The 21,948-nt window shown below is 47.4% G+C and overlaps 1 protein-coding gene across 2 annotated transcripts in view; it reads right to left on the bottom strand.

Moving 5' to 3' along the window:
- Window positions 1-1,971: 1,971 nt before the first annotated feature.
- UNC5D (unc-5 netrin receptor D) overlaps window positions 1,972-21,948 on the bottom strand; it is a 115,761-nt gene continuing 95,784 nt past the window's right edge. For both annotated transcript variants that reach the window (XM_064731087.1, XM_064731085.1), the window contains exons 11-16: window positions 21,292-21,460; window positions 19,717-19,944; window positions 16,522-16,671; window positions 13,731-13,895; window positions 10,801-10,979; window positions 1,972-8,453 (exon numbers count right to left, since the gene is read on the bottom strand). In XM_064731087.1, the coding sequence (XP_064587157.1) occupies window positions 8,252-8,453; window positions 10,801-10,979; window positions 13,731-13,895; window positions 16,522-16,671; window positions 19,717-19,944; window positions 21,292-21,460 (1,093 nt within the window). In that variant the 3' untranslated portion in view covers window positions 1,972-8,251. The remainder of the gene's footprint in view (window positions 8,454-10,800; window positions 10,980-13,730; window positions 13,896-16,521; window positions 16,672-19,716; window positions 19,945-21,291; window positions 21,461-21,948) is intronic.

Consider the following 21,948-nt stretch of genomic DNA (forward strand, 5'->3'; position numbering starts at 1 on the left):
CCCAAGACGTCCCAGCAGCTCTCAGGAGTGCCAGCAGTGCTTCGGGTGTTTCTCAGTGCTGGGTCTCGAGGGGAATTCTTGGATTTGGGTTTGGGAAGGGCTTTGAGGTCAGGTTGTGTTCCAGGTGAGGCTTCAGCACCTGCCCAGAGCTTGAGGGATCAAATAAAGGGGAGCTGTGGCTGCTCCAAGGAGAAAATGCTTGGGTGTCACAGATATCTTTTATGGAAAGTCCTTTCCTTAGGATTTTTCCTCTTGAGAATCTGAGAGGCCTCAGGAACAAAATGTAAACAATGGTTATCTGCTGCTGTGGAATGCAACAGGTGCATTTATATATATATATATATATATAATATAATATATATTTTATATATATATATATAATATAAAATATATTTTATATATCTATATCTATATATCTCTATCTATATTTAATTATCTTCTGCCCCCACTCCAGAGCATGGTCCTGGAGCTGAACTCAGCTCGGTGAGCAGAACAGAAGAATTCTTTTTGCTGTGGGAATTTTGCCCCGGCCCTGCCGCTCTCCCCACGTTCCTGGAAAGTCTTGAATAATCAAATGGGTCATTTCTGCTCAGCTGCTGTGATTTATTGTCCCACGGAACCCAGATCTTCTGAATGCTAATGAAAAAAAACCCCATCAGCCGGGCTGATGCCATTCTGCTTTATGACCTTATTAAATCTTACACTTTCCTATCATGTGGTGACAATTACTGGAGGACAGGCCAGGGCTCCTGCCACCACCACTCAGCGCTGTCAGCGCCGGGCCCGGGAGATTTACACCCCTGAGCAGTCCTGAGAGACATTTTTACACTGCTGACAGGATTATATAACAAGAGAAAAGGCCATTAACAAATACAAAGGAACGGGCGGCGGCGAGAGGGCAGGTGGGGAATGGGGCAGTAAATCCTGGCTCTGTCAGCCGGCAATAAAATCACCTTGTGGGGAGATTTAATGAGCTGAGAGGGGGCAGAGCTGGCACCTCGCTCACCCTGGGGCTCGAGGGGGACACGGGGCATTGCCAGGCCTTGGATGGGCAGGTCTGTGCCAAGGAATGTGCCTGGAATATCCTGGGATGTCCTGGAATGTCCTGGGATGTCCTGGAAATCCTGGAATATCCTGGGTTGTCCCCAAGTGTGGGCACAGCCAGCCTTGGCTGGGGATGTCTGTGCTAAGGAATATCCTGGAATATCCCAGGATTTCCCTGAGTGTGGCACAGCCTGGCCCTGGCTGGGCAAGTCTATGCCAAGGAATGTCCCTGGGATGTCCCCAAGTGTGGGCACAGCCAGCCTTGGCTGGGGATGTCTGTGCCAAGGAATGTCCCTGGAATGTCCAGAAATATCCTGGGATATCCCTGGGATGGAGGCATAGCCAGCCCTGGGATGTCCCTGGAATGTCCTGGAATATCCTGAGATGTTCCTGGAATATCCTGGGATATCCTGAGATGTCCTTGAGCCTGGGCACAGCCTGGCCCTGGCTGGGGATGTCTGTGCCCCTGGAATGTCCCTGGAATATCCTGGGATGTCCCTGAGTGTGGGCACAACCTGGCCCTGGTTGGGGATGTCTGTGCCAAGGAATGATAAAGTGAATGAATTAATTCCATTCAAATAATTAATGGAATTATTAAAACCAAAAAGCCACGCCCAGAGGTCCATGTGAGCCCCCTCCCAGTGCCGGGCCTGGTTGACCCAGCAGTGAAAGACAGCAGGGTCAGCGTCAGTAAAGACCTTTACATAATAGCTGATATCCATAACTCCCTGACATCGAGTGTGGGCAAACCGCCCTGGTTGGGGATGTCTGTGCCAAGGAATGATAAAGTGAATGAATTAATTCCATTCAAATAATTAATGGAATTATTAAAACCAAAAAGCCACGCCCAGAGGTCCATGTGAGCCCCCCCTCCCCAGTGCCTGGCCTGGTTTGACCCCAGCAGTGAAAGAACAGCAGGGTCAGGCGTCAGTAAAAGACTCTTTATTCATAAATAGCTGATATCCATAACTCCCATCTGTACACCTCTCTCCAAAGGCCGGCGCCACACAGCTCTGAAACTCCACAGAAAACACCCAAAGTGTCCACTTTGACTTCTCCAGGACAATAGAACACAGCTGGTTGGCATTACCAAATATATATATATATGTATATATATTTATATATGTACATGTGCTGAAAAAAGAAGCCAGTGCAGCCTTTCCCAAGGAGTCTCTCCCAAGTATTTTCACTGTACAACATTCAGAATTTACATTGATAGAACAAGGCACAGAAAGTGTGGTATGAAGCCAAGGCCATGCTTTTGATTCCACGTTCTGTCTCCCTTCCCTTCTCCTTCAGCTTCATCCTAAGAAGGGCTCAGGGCTCTGCCCTCCTTCACCCCAAACACGCCGGGGCAGGGAGGGATGCTCAGGCAGAGCAGCCAAGAACCTTTTCACAACCTCTTCACTGCAAAAATAAAGGAGCAGAAGAGAAAACAAGTCTCTCTAGAGGAATACTTGTGGGGTTTGGTTTTTTCTCTTTTTAGGAATAATTTATATTTTGTGTCAGGCTGGGTCGAAGTTCCTCCTCCCGTTTTCACTTAAGAGCTGGCTTAAAGTTGAGGATGCAAGTTGGGAATTTTGTTATCTCTTGTGTGACACTGCCCAGAGCCTCACCAGACTGACCAGCACCATGTTTTATCCCAACCAACAACAGGAGCACATTTAACATTTTTGTAGCTGTTTATCAGCTGGGCTATTGGGGTCACAACAGGATGGGGGAGTGCCAGGTGAGGGGATGGGATTTGTGTTCCCAAAGCTGTGTCTGTGAGCCCGGGGTTTGTGTGTGCCCTGCCCAGCTGGGAGAGGCACTCAGGAGCCCTGGGGCTCAGCACGGGGGCTGGGGTGGAGGATGAGGGGGGAAAGGATGGAAAAATCGACAGCTTCACCTAAAAATCTGGGGCTGGGGTTTGGGGTTTCCTTCCTCATCCTCCAGTGCCTGAACAAGGGACACCTGAAGGGATTCCTTGAGGAGATATCCTAACCATGGACATCTGGAGGGATTCCTGGAGGAGATATCCCAACCATGGACACCTGAAGGGATTCCTTGAGGAGATATCCCAGCCAGGGATGCCTGAAGGGACTCCTTGAGGAGATATCTCAACCATGGGACACCTGAAGGGATTCCTTGAGAAGATATCCCAACCATGGACACCTGAAGGGATTCCTTTAGGAGATATCCCAGCCAAGGACACCTGAAGGGACTCCTTGAGGAGATATCCCAACCATGGGTCAATATTCCCAATTACATGAGTCAACATTCCCAATTCCAGCATGGGGATTCCAGGGGTTGGATGTTCCACTCTGCCAGAGCCAGGAGCTGGTGGGTGCTGGGAGAGTTTGGGAGCAAAACCCCAAACTTTCCCTCCTGCTGTGGCCAGACTGGGTGCAGGGCACCCCAAACTTCACCAATTCCACCCTAAAATCCTGGGGCTGGGTAGGGAGGGCTGTGCACACCCCAGCCCCTGTTAGATCATGAGCAGTGTCCAGGGAGGAATTTCACCAATTCCACCCAAATTCCTGGGGCTGGGTAGGGAGGGCTGTGCACACCCCAGCCCCTGTTAGATCAGGAGCAGTGTCCAGGGAGGAATTTCACCAATTCCACCCAAATTCCTGGGGCTGGGCAGGGAGGGCTGTTCACACCCCAGCCCCTGTTGGATCAGGAGCAACGTCCAGGGAGGAATTTCGGCAGAGCTCATCCCAGGAATGAGCAGCCCCTGGGAAACCACGGGCAGGCTCTGGGTGAGGGATGTTCCCCCTTTCTGCTGTGCCACAGGTGAGACAGAATTCCCTGGGGGCATCAGCCAAAGAAAGGCCAGAGAGGCAACCCTGGAGACCGTCCTTGGTTGTCAAGGACTTCAAATCTCATTTCCTGTTTTCCACTCAGTTAATTACCAGCCAAGAACAGCTCTTTGCTGCAATCTGTGTTTTGCAGGCAGAAACAGCCTGAAAAAAGACGATTCAGGTGGTGACCAGAAGCCCAGCCTGGTCCCTCCCTTGTTTAACTCACTGTGGACCTGGGCTGTGTCTCCCTTTTGTGAAAAATTGGAATTGATCAGTTATTGAATGCTTTAAAACTCTCACAGCACTGCCTTGCAGGTGGAAAAGAATGGATTTGCAGTGTGATGTGAATATCCCAGACCCTGCAAAGTGATTTATGCTGAATAAGATTCTCTGAAAGGCAGCAGTGCCCAGGCCAGAGAGGGGGAGAGCAGCTGTGGCCAGAGATAAAAACAAGGACAAAAGCAGTTTGCTGGATTTTAAAGAGAATTGTTTGATATCTCTTCATCTATTACAAAAATCCCAATAAAATTTCTGTGGGAGTGCAGGGCGGTACGAGATGGAAATGAGCTTTATGGTGCTGGCGGAGCTGGGAGTCATTTTTAAAATGCAGCCATTAGTCTGCAATGAGTCATGGCACAGAAATACCTGGGCAAAGTGCTCAGGAAAATGAAAATCTATTAAAGCAGATCCTTTGGTGATGTAAAATCAGAATGGCTCTTTCCCCTGAATAGAGCCAGGGCAGCCACGTGGAATCTACAGGGGGGGAAATGCATATTTCTCCTTCTTTTACTTTCTAGTTCGGGGAAAATTGTTTTTCAATTATCATAATTTATACAACAGAAGAAAGGAATGAATTTTTAATTTCTGGCCTCTAATCCTTTTCCAGGTGCTCCTCCACATCTGTGTTTTGGGTCAAATCATATGAATACGTGCACAGATTTCCAAAAGGTCTTTTAAAGAGAAAGGGAGAAAGGAAATAAATATTTGGGGCATTTCTGGTTCATTTGAAGAACATAAGAGCATCAAAGCAGTCAGGAATAGGAAGGAAAGCTGGAGAGTTGTTGATTCAGGTTCTCAAAGAGTGAGATCAGCAACAAAGAATTGCTTTAATCAAAGGGAAGAAGAAAAACCAGGGAACAAACGCTAAAGGGCAACGTCCAACAGAGCCTTGAATGGGGGAACAGCTTCCCTCTGGAATTGTCCAGTTTGGACAATTATTCCCTTTCAGGACATGGGATTGTGGGTGGGCTGGGATTCTGGGGCAGAGCTGGGTCCCTCTGAGCGGGGGGTCCTGCACTGGGAGGGTCTGCAGAGCTCCAGGGTGGACAGAACCCTGAGGAAAGGCAGTGGAGGCTGAGCCCACACAGATCCTGGGGCTCCCTGGGCTGTCAGGAGGATGGAGCAGAGCAGGAGGATGCAGCTCCTTTTTATCCCAATTTCCCGGCAACATTCCCCTTCTCTCTTTCCTGTTGGGAAGGATAAGAGTTTGACAAGAAGGTCTCACAGCTATGTGTGCTTGGCAGAAAGATTTTTAAATGCAGAGTCTGATGAAGGAATAGAGATGGAAGCAAGTTTTGATATAGAAGAAAAGAATTTCTGAGCCAGTCTTGCTGGATAACCAAGGAGGCAAAGGGTGTGTTAGTTAGAAAGAGTTTTTATGGCTTAGAGCAAAGGATAAACCCACCCCAAACAAGAAGATGTTTTTACCAAGCAGAAAGACAGAACAGGCAAACAAGGCAGCAAATGTTGCAAGTAGAAAATGATCTCAAAATTTTCCACTGCAAGAAAACTGAAAAAAACTTCTAGTTAAAGTGTAATGTACTGACTTGCAGTGATTGGAGAACAGCAACATGAATATGGTAATTACAGTAGTTATGATAGGCTGTAGATAACAGTTAAGGTATAGATTAGTTCTACTATAGATTGGTATTAAGATGCTCAGGAAAGAAAAGTGTATAATGCATTTGTAACCAAAATTAAACGGTCTTCAGGCTTGTGTGCAGCTAGAGCTGACAGCTGTGGGCACAGCTCTGTCACCCACGACCCTGGACTGCTGTAGCATCTTGGATAGAATAAACTGCATTTTGGATAGAATAAACTGCATTTTGTGTACAATAAACTGCATTTTGGATGCAATAAACTGCATTTTAAAGAGTCCCTGGAGTCCCACAGCTCTCATTTCAGCTCTCACAGTGGCGCTCAACGTGGGGCGCCATCAGTAAGAGCCTGAATGAGGGATGTTGGTCTCCAGGCCTGCCTGCAGCTGGAGCTGACAGCTGTGGGCACAGCTCTGTCACCAACAACCCTGGACTGCTGGAACCTCTTGGATGGAATAAACGGCATTCTGTATACAATAAACTGCATTTTGGATACAATAAAGTGCATTTTGTATACAATATGTATGCATTTTGAAGAGCTGCCTGGAGTCCTGCATCACTCATTTGGGCTCTAACACTTTCCCCATTTCTGAGGTACTTGAGAGGTTCAGACTTCCCAGAACACCTGATCCCAAAGATTCCCCTCCAATGTCTAACCCTGCAGCACCTGGGGCACACAAACCCAGCCTGCTCAGGAACAGAGCAGCTCTGGGGCACTGAGAACAAATCCCTGCTGCAGGCAGAGCCGGGCTGGTTTCCCCGACAACGGCAGCTCGCAGACTCTGCTTGTTCCCCCGGTGCCATCATCCCTTGTTTTGTTTTTTTTTTTTTTTTTTTCCTAATGCCTGACATTTTGTCCAACCAAGAACAGGTTTGTGGAGGAGGACTGGCAGTCAGTGGGGATGGAACTGGAGGAGCATGTGCTGCTGAAAGCAGTGACAGCTTGCAGCCGGTATTTCTGTCTGCCCCGAAACCTGTGCCAGGAGCCTCCTGCCAGGCTTGCAGGAGATGCTGAGCTGCAGGAAAGCTTTGCACTGGTCTCAGGATTTCCAAGTTTCAGGATTTCCATGTCTCAGCCTATTCCTGAGCTGGGCAGGCAGTGACATTTGTGATTTCAGGGCAGCACAAGCAAGGACAGAGCTGATGTTGCTGATCTCATTGTTGTTGTTGTTCAGATTTTCACCCTGCAGTCCTTGGTGAAGGAATTGCCCTGCTCTCAGCCAAACACGAGGCTAAAACAGCCCCCAAACCCTTGGTTTGGGTTTCCTGCATTTCCACAAAGCTCCCAAAGCCTCATTTCTGTTCCTGTTTCTCCTGATTGTGCCCTGGCAGCCCCACAGGCTCCAGCACCTTGGCTGTGGTGAAGGATGGGAGTGAAAAGAATGGTCAAAAATAATGGTGACACTTGGCTCAGTACCAGCTCCACCAGGCCCTCGCTCACAGTGACAGCTCTTTTTTGGTTTGGTTGAAGTCATAAATAATTTTTGCATGGAATGGGTAAAAAGCAAGGCAAATTCTCTGCTTAGATCCTGATTTTTGGGGTAAATGCAATTTGTAACTAAACCAAGCTAACACAGCCAGCTCTGGACCCCGTGAAATTCCCAAATTGTGCAACAAAATCTAGGCCAGAGTTGGCAGTGCTGTGTGGGGTTTGTGGTTTCAATCTGAAACCAAACCAAAATGAAGCTGTGCTGACTGCCTTCACCTTCAGCTCAGCCACAGAGAATGAAGTAACAAAAATAAATGTCTCAACTTGCTAAAATAGGGCTGGAAATTTTCCCGTGTGTTATTTGGTTATTTAAATCCACCCCCAAAGACAGTTTTTTGACTAAGAAAGTTTGCAGACGTAGAAAATTAGAAAATTCCTCTGGCGTGTGCACACACCCCCCAGTCTCAGAGATGAAGGGGTTTGTTCTGGAATTTTGGTAACAGAGCAGGCAGCAAAGCTCTGCAGCAAATGTACATTCATTAAGGGGCTGAATTTTTAAAACAAATTATTTGGAATACACACGATGTGAAATAATTATGAGATCTTCTAATTCCTCAAACATCTGAACAGGATAAGGCCAAATTTTCAGTTTTCCTGTAGCAGACATAAAGTGACAACGTGATGGGATTTTTAAACCACCCTCGAAGCGAGAAACCTTTTAACCAGGACCAACCTCCAGTGGCTCGAAATATCCAATGTTATTTGTTGATTTTCACTAGAGAAACCTTTTAACCAGGACCAACCTCCAGTGGCTCGAAATATCCAACGCTATTTGTTGATTTTTCACTAGGCAGTACACGAACATGACTGTTCCTAAATACAGAATAACATTTCCCTCTTATGGCTCTGTGTCTCTCTCCCTCCTGCCCCGGCGCTGACACAAGTGCAGGCTCGTTTGGGGCACCAAAATGCAGATTTTAAGTGGAGGAGGACAGGGAGGAGCTGGTTTTCCTCATCACCAGAGGGTTTTTAGCTGCTGCTCCTCCCGTTGCCACTGATGGGGGTGAGTTCCATCCCCACAACCCCTGCTGGCCGTGTGTCCTGGCAGGACAGAGGGACTAAAGCCCCTTCCTGCTGCAGGGGAACTCGGGCTCGTCCAGCTCGGGCTCTGGCACCTCGGGGGGCTTGGAGTGTGTCCTGCCAATCTCCTCCAGGGCACAGGCCAGCGAGTCCAGGTCCCCGTCGTGCTGGTGCCGAGCCTCCCACAGGTCCAGGATGACAGCAGAGGGGCTGCTCTGGGTGGCAAAGAATGAGAGGTTCCTGCAGGGAAAAAGGAGAGAAAATGGGTGAGGAAGGAGGAGAGATTCCTGCAGGGAAAAAGGGTGAGGAAGGAGGAGTGATTCCTGCAGGGAAAGGAGAGAAGAAAGGAGAGATTCCTGCAAGGAAAGGAGGGGAAAAGAGATGAAGAAAAAGGAGAGATTCCTGCAGGGGAAAGGGGTGAGGAATAAGGAGAGATTGCTGCAGGGAAAGGAGGGAGAAAGGAATGGGGAAGAAGAAAAGATTCCTGCAGGGAAAGGAGAGATTCCTGCAGGGGAAAGGGATGAGGAAGAAGGAGAGATTCCTGCAGGGAAAAAGGGAAAATGGGGTGAAGAAGGAGAGATTCCTGCAGGGAAAAAGGGAAAATGGGGTGAAGAAGAGATTCCTGCAGGGAAAGGTTGGAAAAGGGGTGACGAAGAAGGAGAAATTCCTGCAGGGAAAGGAAGAAAAATGGGATGAGGAGAATGAGAGATTCCTGCAGGGAAAGGAGAGAAAAAGGGTTGAGGAAGAAGGAGAGATTGCTGCAGGGAAAGGAGGGAGAAAGGAATGGGGAAGGAGGAGAGATTCCTGCAGGGAAAAAGGGGTGAGGATGGAAGTGAGATTCCTGCAGAGAAAAAGGGGTGAGGAATAAGGAGAGATTCTTGCAGGGAAAGGAGAAATTCCTGCAGGGAACAGAGGGAAAAAGGGATGAGGAAGAAGGAGAGATTCCTGCAGAAAACAGAGAGAAAAAGGGGTGAGGAAGGAGGAGAGATTCCTGCAGGGAAATGAGAGATTCCTACAGGGAAAGGAGAGAAAATGGGTGAAGAATAAGGAGACATTCCTGCAGGGAAGGGATGGGAAAAGGAATGAGGAATAATGAGATTTTCCTGTAGGGAAAGGAGGGAGAAAGGGATGAGGAAGAAGGACAGATTCCTGCAGGGGAAAAGAGAGAAAGGGATGAAGAAGAAGGAGAGATTCCTGCAGGGAAAGAAGGAAAAAGGGATGAGGAGCAGCCCAGGCTGCAGCTGTGCCCTATGCCCAGCACGATTTTGGAAAAATAAAACCCCTCAGCAGCTGGTGCTTGGGTTGTGCAAAGACACAACCCCTTTGATCCGGGATTTTCTATTTTGGTAATGTGCTGTTTTTAGGACCATGCAGGGGTAATTTGCACAGAATTTGGTAAAACAAAGTGTTTATCCAAAAATCTTTTTCCTTTGGCTCAGATGTGGTTTATTGAGGCTCCCACACAAAGCAGGAAACCAATGGAAAGTTACTTTGCCTGATTTAAGTATTCCTCTGCTCTCCTGGGAACACATTTATAGAGTTTGTGACAATCAGAAAATATTTTTGTGAGGAAGCTGCCTCCGCCAATTTAATTTAGCCAAGCAGAAAAAGCAAAGTAAGAAGTAAATTGGTTTTTACAGCATCTTTCAGTTTTAATAATCATAATATTATTACTCCTAACAGTAGAGCATGACTGTCTCTTTTTAAGATGTCTTTCCCTTCAAAAAAAAGAATTCTGCAGGATTCATTTTGGAATAGGAAAGAGAGAGAGAGTCAAGGGGATTTGTCTGGGGGAACGTGCAGCATCCTAAGGGCTTTGAACAACTCTTGGATGGACAAAATCCTTCTGCAGCCTTGGGCTCCTGAGGGTGGGCAGAAGGACGAGGAGCTGGAACCAGGAGTGAGCCCCACTCAGCCCCTCATCCCACCCACAGCCCAACACCGGCAGCAAACCAACCAACCAACCAACCAACCAACCAACCACCCGCCCCTGAATGGCCCAAAATCCACTTTCCAGGTGCCAACCCCTGCAGCCATGATATTTTATGAAAAATTCTTTTGTTAGGATTTTTCCTTTTGAGAAGCTGAGAAGCCTCAGAGGAAAAGAAAAACAATAATTATCTGCTGCTGTGGAATGCAACCAGTGGATCTTTGATTGGTCTCATGTTGGATGTTTCTAATTAATGGCCAGTCGCAGTCCAGCTCTCTTGGATTCTCTGAGGGTCACGAGATTTTGTTATCATTCCACTTCTTTCCTTTCAAGCCTTCTGATGAAATCCTTTCTTCTATTCTTTTACTGTAGTTTTAATGTAATATATATCATAAAATAATAAATCAAGCCTTCTGAAACATGGAGTCAGATCCTCATCTCTTCCCTCATCCTAAGACCCCTGTGAACACAGTCACGTATAATTTTCTTTTAATATAATATACATCATATATATATATATATATATATATATATATGAAATATATATCATAAAATAATAAAACAGCCTTCTGAAACGAGTCAAGATTCTCATCTCTCCCCTTGTCCTGGGACCCCCGTGAACACCACCACAAACCCATGCCAGGGCGCTGCCGTCACCTGCTGATGCTGTTCTTCTGTGCCAGCAGCTGCCAGTCCTTGCCCTTGGCGCCGGGCGCGTCGAAGGTGGCGCAGATGCGCTGCCGGATGGAGCGCGGGATCTTGAAGGCCTTGGGGCCCAGCTGGGCAGGGAAGGCGCTGTCCTCGTGGCCAAAGAAGGGGATGTTTTCTCTCTCAGCCTGCAGGGAAAGGAGAATTGAGCCTCAGGCTGCTTGAACTGGCAACAGAAAATGGCTCAGAGGTTAATGCGGCTGTGCTGGGGTTCGGGGTGTCCCCAGCAGGCTGCAGAGGGGTCCGGATTGTGGGAATCCACAAAATCAGAGGGTTTTGGGAAAGCTACAACATGCAGGCCTCAGAAACAGCAGAACTGTGATTAGTGCTAAGCAGCAGGCATGAAAAGTCAGCAGAAAAATTATTTAAACTGTAGAAAAGCAAGGACAAATAGAACAATGGGCTGTGTATTAATGCTTGTCTAGAATAACTCTCTAAGCTACAGAAAAGTTTATCTAGGGAGATATTAGGAAGCTTGAAGCTTGATAATGGAGCTCTGTGCATTGTGTTTTAAAGCTCACAAGCAGGTATTGTATTTGAAATAAGCAAGCATTGTTTTAACCAAAGGTACCTGTGCTTATAGTGGTTGGATAGAACTACTGTCAATGTGCTTTTTCTTTGTGTGATTGGTCAAAAAACTTATAAAGTGAGTTGTAACATTAAGTTCTTAGTCTGCTGCCTGAGATGTGAGCTGCTGACATCATCTCGTTATAACCATGGAATGAGACTGATGCTGGAAAATAAAACAGCTCAAAGCACGTTCCCAGCAGTCCTGTCCTGTTTGTGATTTGTACAGAGACCCCAGCCAGCATCACTGATAGCTCTGACCTGGGATAGCTCTGACCTGCTTGGCACAGCTTGTCCAAGTTCCCAAGCACTTTTTAGCCACAGGCAACCTTAGCAAGCTTAAGTGATATCAGCTCTTTAGTGATTATCCGCTCATTGTGACCTCAGCTCTTAGCTTTATAGGTGCCCGGGCAGGCAGACACAGGGAGAGAGAGGAGAAGGCTGTGTGGGATTCCACAGGAGCATCGTTATTGAATCTTCTGCAAAGGTTCTCAGTGACAGCTCTTCTGCCCGAGCTGGGCAAAAGTAGCTCTTTTTATAAAGAGTTCAGGGGTTTTGGAAATTGTTCAATAGCAAGGGTTAAAAGAAAGTGACCTATAGTCTTACAGAGAGATAAGCAAGGCGTTCAAAGGCAGAAGAAAGCAGTTTCTAAGGTTCCAGTCACCATGAATTGGCATTTCCTATCTTGAGCTTCTGAACACCAGGAAAGTGTTGCAGGCTCTGGGCCTGCTACAAGAGGTGCTTCTGTGAGTTGTGAAAGAACACCCAGAAGGTGTTCCTTCACCATCACAAGGACTGGTGCATAAAAACCTTTAAAATTTTGGCTTTTCCTTCCATAAGTTTTATTTTTTGGTTATTTTTGTCTTGCAGAGCAGTGCTGGGTTTCTAAATCTTTAATTTCTTAAACCCCAAACATGGGCACAAAAATTTGTGTTTGTTTCTTTATTTCTTTGGGTTTTCTTAAACACCTGAATTCCTTAAACACCTCAGCTCTCCCAGATTCTCTGGAATCCAGGTCCTTTGCAGATCTGGCCCCTCTTTTCCTGTGGAATCACACCAGCCTTGCATAACAGAGTCAAATTTCAGTGCATTACTCATCCGAGAGTGACACAGCATCAATATTAACCAGCAGCAGCGACGACGCTGCAGCCTCCATCCACCATTTGTGACGGGTCCCCAGGGCCTGCCAGGCTCAGCACCCGGTGCTGCAGCTCTGCCCTGGGCTCTGCTCAAGATGCAGAGCAGGAGAAGCTCCTGCCCTGCACGTGTGAGATAAGCACAGCGACCCGGGCGCTGCGGGGATTGTCGCGCACGGAGCGGCTCCGGGGGGGAGTTGTCACTCACAGAATTTATTTCGCAGTCAAATTATCCTCCCTCTTCAATCACTGCTGGAGATAGGCATGAGAAAGCCTTCCAGAGCAGTAAATCTGCTTGAAGCAGAACGGGAACATGCTCTGGGGACTTGTGTACAGACAGGGCCCTTAAAAACACAGCAGAGAGGGAGAGCAAGGCAGCGGCAGCACGGGCTGGAGACACAGAGAGTGACAGAGGGGTTTTATGAAATAACAGTAAAGGAGCAGAAAACACTTGGCCAGTTCTGAGTTTTTATATAAAATGATGTTCATGTTCTCTTGCCCAGCTGCCGCACTCCCTGCTCAGACCATTTATGGGTGTAGAACTCTAATCCAGCATTATTAATCTGGATTAATCAACAAAGATGCTCAATAATCTAAAAAATGCAGCTGCTGAAGTTCTCATGGCTGTGGGACAGATCAACAGCTTGCTCAGCTGTAGGTCTGATTTGTTTTGGCCATGAGCAGGGCTCAGTCCTCACAAGGCACAGTTTGTACCCCTGTCCCCAGCTCTCAGTGCTCTGCAAAGGCTTCTTGCTAGGAAACCGCAGCCACCAACCCAAACAATCAATTATTAAATTATTGATAAATTATTGTTGGTGCTGCAGAGTCTCTGTGCCTTGATTTCCGCTGGAAATTGGATCTGCAAGGCTTTGAAGACTGCTTCCAGCTTCGAGCAAAAACTACAGGAGGAAAGGACAAAACTGGGGAGGGAACCGGTGGGCAGAGAAGTGGTGCCCCCTCTTTGGAAGGGTCCAAGGGGTGGGATGGTGGAAGGTGGCACTGCCCATGGCAGGGGTGGTGCTGGATGGGCTTTAAGGCCCTTCCAAGCCAAGCCAAGCCAAGCCAAGCCAAGCCAAGCCAAGCCAACTCAACCCAACCCACCCCACCCCACCCCACCCTAGGATTCTGTTCCATGACCACCCCGCCCTGCAGGCCAGGGGGTGCTGGTGTCTGTACCTCGAGGACGGAGGTCTGGATGTGCAGCAGCTGCTCGTGGCCCTGCAGCTGCCTGACACACACGGTGCAGCACAGCTGGGTGGTGGCGGGGCTGAAGCGCTCCAGGGAGAAGGCGCCGAGCAGGGGCCGGGGGCTGCCGCGCCACACGCGGGAGAACGGCACCTCCTGTGGGACAGGGACACGTCAGGGACAGGAGACACGGCCTGGGGACACACACAGTGCTGCTCTGCTGGGGTGGGCTGGGTAATGGCACCTCCAGCTCCGAGCAAAGCCAGAAAATGAGGATTGAGTTGATGGAACTGAGGTGTGGCAGTGACCGAGAGCTCAAAGGAAGAAGTAATGGGAGATTCTTAAAAAAGGTGCTTAAAGAGACTTCAAAAAGATGCATTTCACTTCCTCCCTCTTGAGGGATCAGGATTCCTCTCTGTGCTTCCTTGGAATCACCTTGTAAGCAGAATGCAAGGAAAGAAACTTCCCACTGAGAACTGCCAGCCTTTCCTTCTCCATCCCAAAGGAATTCTCCACCAGGAACTGCCCTGGCCCTGCCAACCTTCCCTTCTCCATCCTAAAGGAATTTTCCACCAAGAACTGCCCTGACCCTGCCAACCTTTTCTCCTCCACCTCAAAGAACTTTGCACCAGGAACTGCCCTGGCCCTGCCAACCTTCCCTTTTCCATTCCAAAGGAATTTACCACCAGGAACTGCCCTGGCCCCTCCCTCCTGTCCCAGCTCCCTGCCTATCCTCAGCCCCAGACTGGATCCCAAGCTGGGAGCAGCTGCAGTAGTAAAATGCTCCCAATGATAAAGGAAACATTAGCAAAATGTTAGAAGCGGAGCAGCTGTAATTAGATTTTTTTCAGGGTGATGATCTCTGCTTTCACTCCGAGTAGAAGAATCACTCAGCTGAAAGGAGCTGTGTGAAACAAAGCAGAGCAGCAAGGAGTGCTGCAACAATGAGTGCTTGGAGTATTCCAGAGATGCTTTCAGCTCCACTCTGCGTTTATAATTAAGCTCCTCGCAGACAGAGGGGCTGTAAATCATCTCGTGGCCCCAGGCAGAGCTGGATCCTCCAGGAGATGCAGATCTGAGCAGCCAGAGGTGCCTGCCCAGCTCCTGCCATGCCCATCCCTGCTCTGCCTGCACCACCCACATCTCTCAGGGATCCCCGGCGGGAAGGGAGCCAAGCCCTGGGCCAGGACAAACACAGGCTCTGAGCAGGAATCCTGGTGCCACCTGCCACCAGCTGCCTCCCAGCAGCTCCTCAGTGTGATTTATTCATCTGCTCGGCCTCCCTGAGACATCATTTCCATAAATCCTCCTCCCCACGCTGCCCGGGGAGGCTCTGCTGCTGGACCAGAGACATTCCTGGAACAGGCTGCGTTCAGTTGTTCCTGCCAGGCAGCACAAGCAGCTGCTCTCACAGGGTGGGACGTAGGAGAGGAGCCCAGGGAACACTGGAAGAAACTCCACGTGCAAAAATAGATCCTTTTCTCTATAAAGGGGCTGGAAGCAAACCAGAGCTGTCACCAGACTTTTCACTGCGAGGGAAGCACCGAGCCAGGGGAGGTTCTGCAGCTCCTCTGAGGAGCAGTGATTGTGTTTCTGAGCTGCCCAAGGCATCCCAGTTACACCAGTTATAAAATGCAAATTTTCCTCAGGGTCAGGGCAGCCCTGGGTTTGGCACAGGCTTTTTTCCAGCCCTGAGCCCCTGCTCTGATCAGGCTCGAAGTGGCACTCGGAGGTTGAATTCCAGACATTTATTCTTTGTGTTTGGAGAAGGGATTAGGAGACAATAAAATAATCAAAGTGTGGAGCTCTATAATCTGCTGAGGGCAGAAGTGAATTTGTTGCATTAAGAGAAAACTCCTCTGATTTGATTTTTCTTTTGGGCACACTCTGGCAGGACTGGGACATCCTAAACCTTCTTGGTTTGGCTTTTAAAATACAGGTGAGTGGGAAGAACAATCAAAACACCAAAATGCTCTTCTTCCTAAGAAGCTGAAAAGGATTAATTTATTTAATTTCTTAAGCTGTAGCCTGAATTATCCCCATGAGGGATAATTGGGGATTGCTCTGGCTCTGGGTCTGTGTTTATAACTTTCAGAGCCCATTACCCTCTTATGTTTTATGTTTTGGGGAACGTGGCAACACATTTAAAACAGGGTTTTTGCCAAAATTCTGGAGAATGCAAAAACTGTGTCTCTGCTTCTGGGAGAAGGGAGATTGTACATTCTAATTGAGTGCTGTGTTTTAAAACCAGCCCACTCCATGTGCCAGCACATTCCTTAGAATTTCCAGTCATCAAAATCCTTGGAAATTCTTCTTTTGTTTTGGTTTTTCCTTTTCAGTTTTCAACAGCCTCTCTAATTAATGGAGAAGAGAAAAACCAATTTGCTGCTTTTCAGTTCTAATGCTTGCTCTCTGCGTGCTGTGATTTGAACTCGTGGTTACATTTAAATGTCATTTTTAGCCATATTTCCATAGTTATATCAAAACTGCAATGACAGATATTAGAAACATCTTGAGGAGTGGTTAAGTTTGAGCAGGAATATTTGCCTTCTGTTGGAGGCAACTGAAATGGGGGAAGGCAAAAGCATTTCTGTAAAATGACAAATTTACAGCGTTCTGGTGTAAACGAAATCTGTGTTTGTCAGAACCAAGAGGCAACATGTTTTTGTTAAATGCTCGGAGGGTTTAAAGCTTTTTAAATAAAAGGAACCTCGGTTCATTTGGGTTTCATTTGGGTTCTCCCCCAGCGCAGAGGGAAGCAGTGAAATGAAATGCCAGGTACCTGACAGGCAGTGAAGGGTTTGATTCTCCACAGGAAGGGAGGCACGTCCAGCACTGAGATCTGGAGGCTGCAGGTGTTGCCTTTAAAATGCAGAAGTTTGGGTTCCTCCAGCAATTGTCCTCCTTGGAGCCTTTCATCCGAAACCACTTCCTGCAAGGGAGGAGAATATTTCTGGTATCAGGAACAAAGCCCAGATCCAGTGATTTGGGGATTCTGGATCCAGGGATCCAGAATTCCTCTCTGTGGGGTCTCAGGTTCCCCCACAGCGTTGAATGCACAGTGGAGTCTCTCTCGTGGGCAGCTGATGGTATTTATAATATAAATATTTATATTTATAAATAATTGATATTTATATTTCCCAGAAGGCTGGGTTTGGGCACTGCCAGCCCCATTTCTGGGCAGGTAATGCTGGTTGGACACTGAATTTTTGGCTGTCTCCACTCTCCAACACCCCCAGTGCAGCCCAGCACAGCTGGATTCCAGAGCAGCTTTGCTGGGGAACTTCTCTGAGGGCTTTTCAGAGCCTTCAAAGGCTTCAGGTGAAACCGTTCACTTCCATTTCCCACCTCTGGGGCACCTCCAGAATCACTGCACAAGACCCTGAGCAGTGTGAAGGGCAGACTCTAGGCAGGGGTTTGCACTACAGCCCTCCAGAGCTCTGTTCCAATAGAAATTTTCATGTAATTCAATGAATTTAAAACATAATGGCAAAAAAAAAAATCACCCCTGCCGGTACTTAAGCAATGTTTATTCCTGTGCTGCTGCAGTAAAAACACCAGTGAGGGAGGAAAGGTTGCAGAAGTGTTTAAAAATCAGCAGGCAAGCAGTGCTTCCAAATTACCTTTCTCAATCCACATAAATTATATCAAATGTGTGTCCATGGAAGGGGTTTAGTGCTTGTCAGGACCAAAGTCGCCGTTAGAGGAGCTCCTGGAATCACTGTGACCTTCTGCAAATTCGATGCTCCAGCTCTCTGAAACTGCACTAATGGATTTCTATTATAAACCAATTTTTTTCCAGGCATTTAGGTTGGTTTAACCCCTGGTGGTGCTCCAGACAGCAAGGCAAGATGTATTTATTCTATTTGCCATCTGCATGGCAGCTGTCTTTTGTCCAGTTTGCAGTTTTCCTTATCTCTTCCACAATGACTCTTGGGAGGGAACATCTGCTGATAAGAGGCCACTGAATGTCCCTGCATGGCTGATAAGAACTACAGCATCCCATTGGGAGATGTGAGGCCGGGGGGAGGAGCCAAGCATTCCTACCCGGATATAATCTGAAGATTCTGGAACACCAGCACGGCTTCTCCACTGGATTTCCCAGAGGAACAGCAGCTGCCTCTCCTTCCACTGGATCTTCAGAGGAAGAATACATCCTTCTCTACAGGATCCCTGCTCCAGCAGAACCACCCCTGACACTGCAGGAGGGCGGAGCCACAATTCCAATGGCACTGCTGCCAACACCCTGACCCACAGGGTGTCAGGCTGGGTTCTGACTCTGTCAGTGTTGGTTCAGTTCACTGCATTGTTTATTTTTTATTTTTATTTTCTTCCCTATTAAAGAACTGTTATTTCCTGCTCCCATATTTTCTGCCTGAGAGCCCCTAATTTAAATTATATAGCAATTCAGAGGGAGGGGGTTTGCATTTTCCATTTTAGGGGAGGCTCCTGCCTTCCTTAGATTCCTGTCTTTCCAAAATAAGTCAAGTGGTTCGGTTCATCCAAAGGAAGAATATTGGGAGACTTCAGTTTTTGGTTTCCAGCCACAGATTATTTCTTAACCATTCTCAAAATTCCTCGAGAATATTGGATGGTTGTGAATGTTGTGTGAGTGCTGCTCTGCCTTCAGTGACAGATGTGGGGCTCCTCCCACAGCAGGAGAATTTGGGGCAAAACACAAAGGACCTGGGTCTCTCCAATTTTGAGAGCCAGGAGTTCCCAACACACTCAGAACTTCCCAAAGGCCCAAGGCAGCTGCTGGGGGAGCAAGGAGAGTTTTCAGCCAGGGAAAAAGTCAAAAACAAGGGAATTTTGTCTCTTACATAAACCTGCACTGTGCAGGATTAACTGCCAAACACCACTTGGCAACCCCAACACCAATATTTTATCCAAAAACCACTGAAATTCCCCATATTTTATCCAAAAGGCTCTGAAATTCCCCATATTTTATCTAAAAACTCTGAAATTCCCTGTATTCCTGATATTGCCTTGCTTTTAGGGCTGCATCATTCCATAAATGCAGGATTGTCTCACTATCCACACACACCCTGCTCACTCCTGGCAAGGCAGAGAACTGGTAATTATTCTTCTGATCATTTCCTCCAGACTCATCAGGAAGACACCGGTACCCACTAATTGTCTAAGTGTTATAAAGAGGATAATTAGGCAGCCATTGTGAGCCTCTAACAATCCTTTTGGTGCCTTGGCTTTTATTAGCAGCACAGAGACAGCAGCTCCACTCACAGCCCTGTTCCCATTCCTGTGCCACAGCAAGAGGAAGGAAAAATTCATCTCACAACTGTTTGCATTTCAGTTCCCCAAAGAGCAGCATTTTATCCAAAAACCTCTGTAATTTGCTGTATTTTATCCAAAAACCTCTGTAATTTTCCATATTTTATGGCAAATTTCATGCCACAACTGTTTGCATTTCAGTTCCCCAAAGAACAGCATTTTATCCAAAAACCTCTGTAATTCCCCATATTTTATCCAAAAACCTCTGAAATTTCCTATATTTGATCCCAAAACCTCTGTAATTCCCTGTATTTATCCAAAAACCTCTGAAATTCCCCATATTTTGAGCTCCTGAGTTCACCAAAAGCCAGAGAATGTCACTGTTGTGTCCTGGAACATGGTGCAGGAAAACCATTCTGATCCCAGGTGCCATGTGGGGATTTGGCTTTTTTTTTGTTTTTAAGAGGAAATGCAGGATAATTGAATTTTTGTAAACCAGGACTGGGTGAGTTTGGGCAGCTGAGAATGTGGCAAAAAGTGAGGGAGCAAACAAGATAGTTTGGCTGCCCTAAAGCTCTGAGTGTAAATCCACAACTGCAGGGAATTTAAGGGATTTATTCAAATGGTGCAGCAAGTGCTTTAAAAAATCCAGTATTCCCATTGGGTTAAGGTTGGGGATGAAAGGAGCAAAAGGGTTTAATGGGAGAACCAAGCAAGCCCAGAGGAGCAAAGTGAAGGCATTTACCTGGAATGCACAAGGGGTGTTATCCACACAATAAACCCTCAGATTGTAATCCAGAGAATTGCAAGACAGGCAGCCAAAAACGGCGACTTTCAGCTGTCGAACGGCGCAGTCTGAGATGGGTTCCCCAATTAGGGCATAAGTTCCAAAGCTGTTTAAGAGAATGTGACAGGCATAAGGATCCAACAGGCAGTAGCAAGAAGTAGTTTCCTCTTCCACAGACATCACTTCCTGCAAAACGAAATTCAGGTTTAAAGAGAATAAAGCAAAGTAGAATCAATAGGCCTCGACAATAGGAGTCATGGCATTAATTCTTTATTTTTATTCAATTGGAGTGCAGTGTGTTGCTGGGAGCCACTCTGGGGGAAGGGGAGAAGGGGACTGCTTTCCTGAGTAAATATTCCCAATTTAGCCCTGAGTCAGCAGGCAGATTTATGGCCATGCCCAGCACAGAGCTCGCTGTGTACATACAATAATAATGATGATGCCTAAGCAATTTTAGCAGCTTTTTTCAAGTGCTCTTGACTTTCTGGCTAATTTTTCCCCCCAGTGTCAAGTTAAAAAATTACCTTGAAGGTTAAAGTCAATAAGCAAACCTTGAACAATGGCTGGGCTTTGACTTCCTTCCAGAACACCCATTACAGCCACATTTCCCTTCCTCAAAAACTCCCTCTGCTCTGCCTCTGCTGCTCAGTCCTGCCCTGTGACCCTCTGTCTGTGTGTCCTGTGACCCTCTGTCCATCTGTCCCTGTGTCTGTGTCCCCTGTCCCCCTCCTCAGTGACCCAGGCTGTCTGAGCCAGCAGTGCTGGAGCTGCCCAGGGACTGAGTAAATCTGAATCAGGAAAATGGCACTGGGAATGGTTTAAAGCACAGCAAAACCCAGTAAATCTGAATCAGGAAAATGGGGCTGGGAATGGTTGAAAGCACAGCAAAACTCAGGCAGAGGCTCAGAGAGGGACAGGACAGAAGGACAGGCTGCAGCCATGGCATCCATGGCATCCATGGCTGGGCTTTGTAGCCATAAACTTCTGCACATCTTTGTGTGAAATACCCAAACCCAATTCTGCTGCTTCATCACAAAACACAAAATCTTTTTTGCTGCGATGGTTTCTTCTTCTCTATGTCTATCCTCACCAGAACCCCTACACAACCAAAGCTTAACTCCATTTCCACACTGGGTGTAGGGGAATAGAATATAAGTGAAAAAAGGAAATATAGAAAGTAATCTTATTCCCCAAAGAGTTGGGGCTGAGCCAATTATTAAGGATCAGGAGCAGGCCTGATGTTAACAGGCCACAGCTGTAGCCAATAAGAAGAGTGTTATAAAGGAGTGGGTTGGTTGGTTGAGGGGAACTGGAGTCAGTTGGCTGCTGTGAGGACAAGAAAGAGTCAGTGCCTAGAGGAGATGCCTACAAGAAACATCAAGGAGGCACGAAACTCTGCTGACATGGAACCCTTGCAATGTACTGACAATAGAACTCTTGTGATATAGTGACAACAAATGGTGACCCCGACGTGATTCAGTAGAAATGACCCTGATGTGACAACACCAGGGCACAGACTGGGGCTGGGCTTACCTCCCACTTCCCCTGCTGGGTCCTCCTTTTGAGGTGGATGCTCCAGTGCTGGGGGTCGGCGTGGGCGCAGTGCGGGATGCTCAGGGCACAGGGGGTGCTCACAGCCAGCTCGGGGGGCCCACAGCTCACCTCGGGGCCCAGCAGCACCTCGGGGCCCTCTGGCTCCAGGCTTGGGGCAGCAAAGACAAGAGTAGCTGTCAGGAGTGAGAATTCACTGAAAAGAGTTCAAATCCAAGCACCTCCCTCATCTGTCTAGGGGTTTCTGCGGTCAGGATGACCCCAAGATGTGTTAAAAAATCTTTTTTTCCCAGATCAGCTGCCAAAGAAGAAGTCATGATTCCTTGGCTCTCCTTCTCAAGGTTGTTAGATAAGAAATAATAATTTCTTATCTGTCACATTCTTTCTCTGACCTGCTGAGATCTGTCCAGCAGGTCGGGTTGTGGCACAGTCCCTGCCCTTGGGGTGCTGTTGGCTTTTTATACTAAAAACCACATGGACTTTAATTACAATAATTTTCCAATACCTATCACCTATGTTAGACAGTCTGTCTCTAAAGCAATGCAAAAGTGTCACCAGCACAGCAGAAGATGGAGGACAAGAAGAAGAAGAAGGACAGGACACATCCATATTCCTACATCTTGGCTCTTGTACCCCCAT

The sequence above is a fragment of the Zonotrichia leucophrys genome, chromosome 22 (genome assembly GCF_028769735.1).
Source record: "Zonotrichia leucophrys gambelii isolate GWCS_2022_RI chromosome 22, RI_Zleu_2.0, whole genome shotgun sequence".
Lineage (NCBI taxonomy): Eukaryota > Metazoa > Chordata > Aves > Passeriformes > Passerellidae > Zonotrichia > Zonotrichia leucophrys.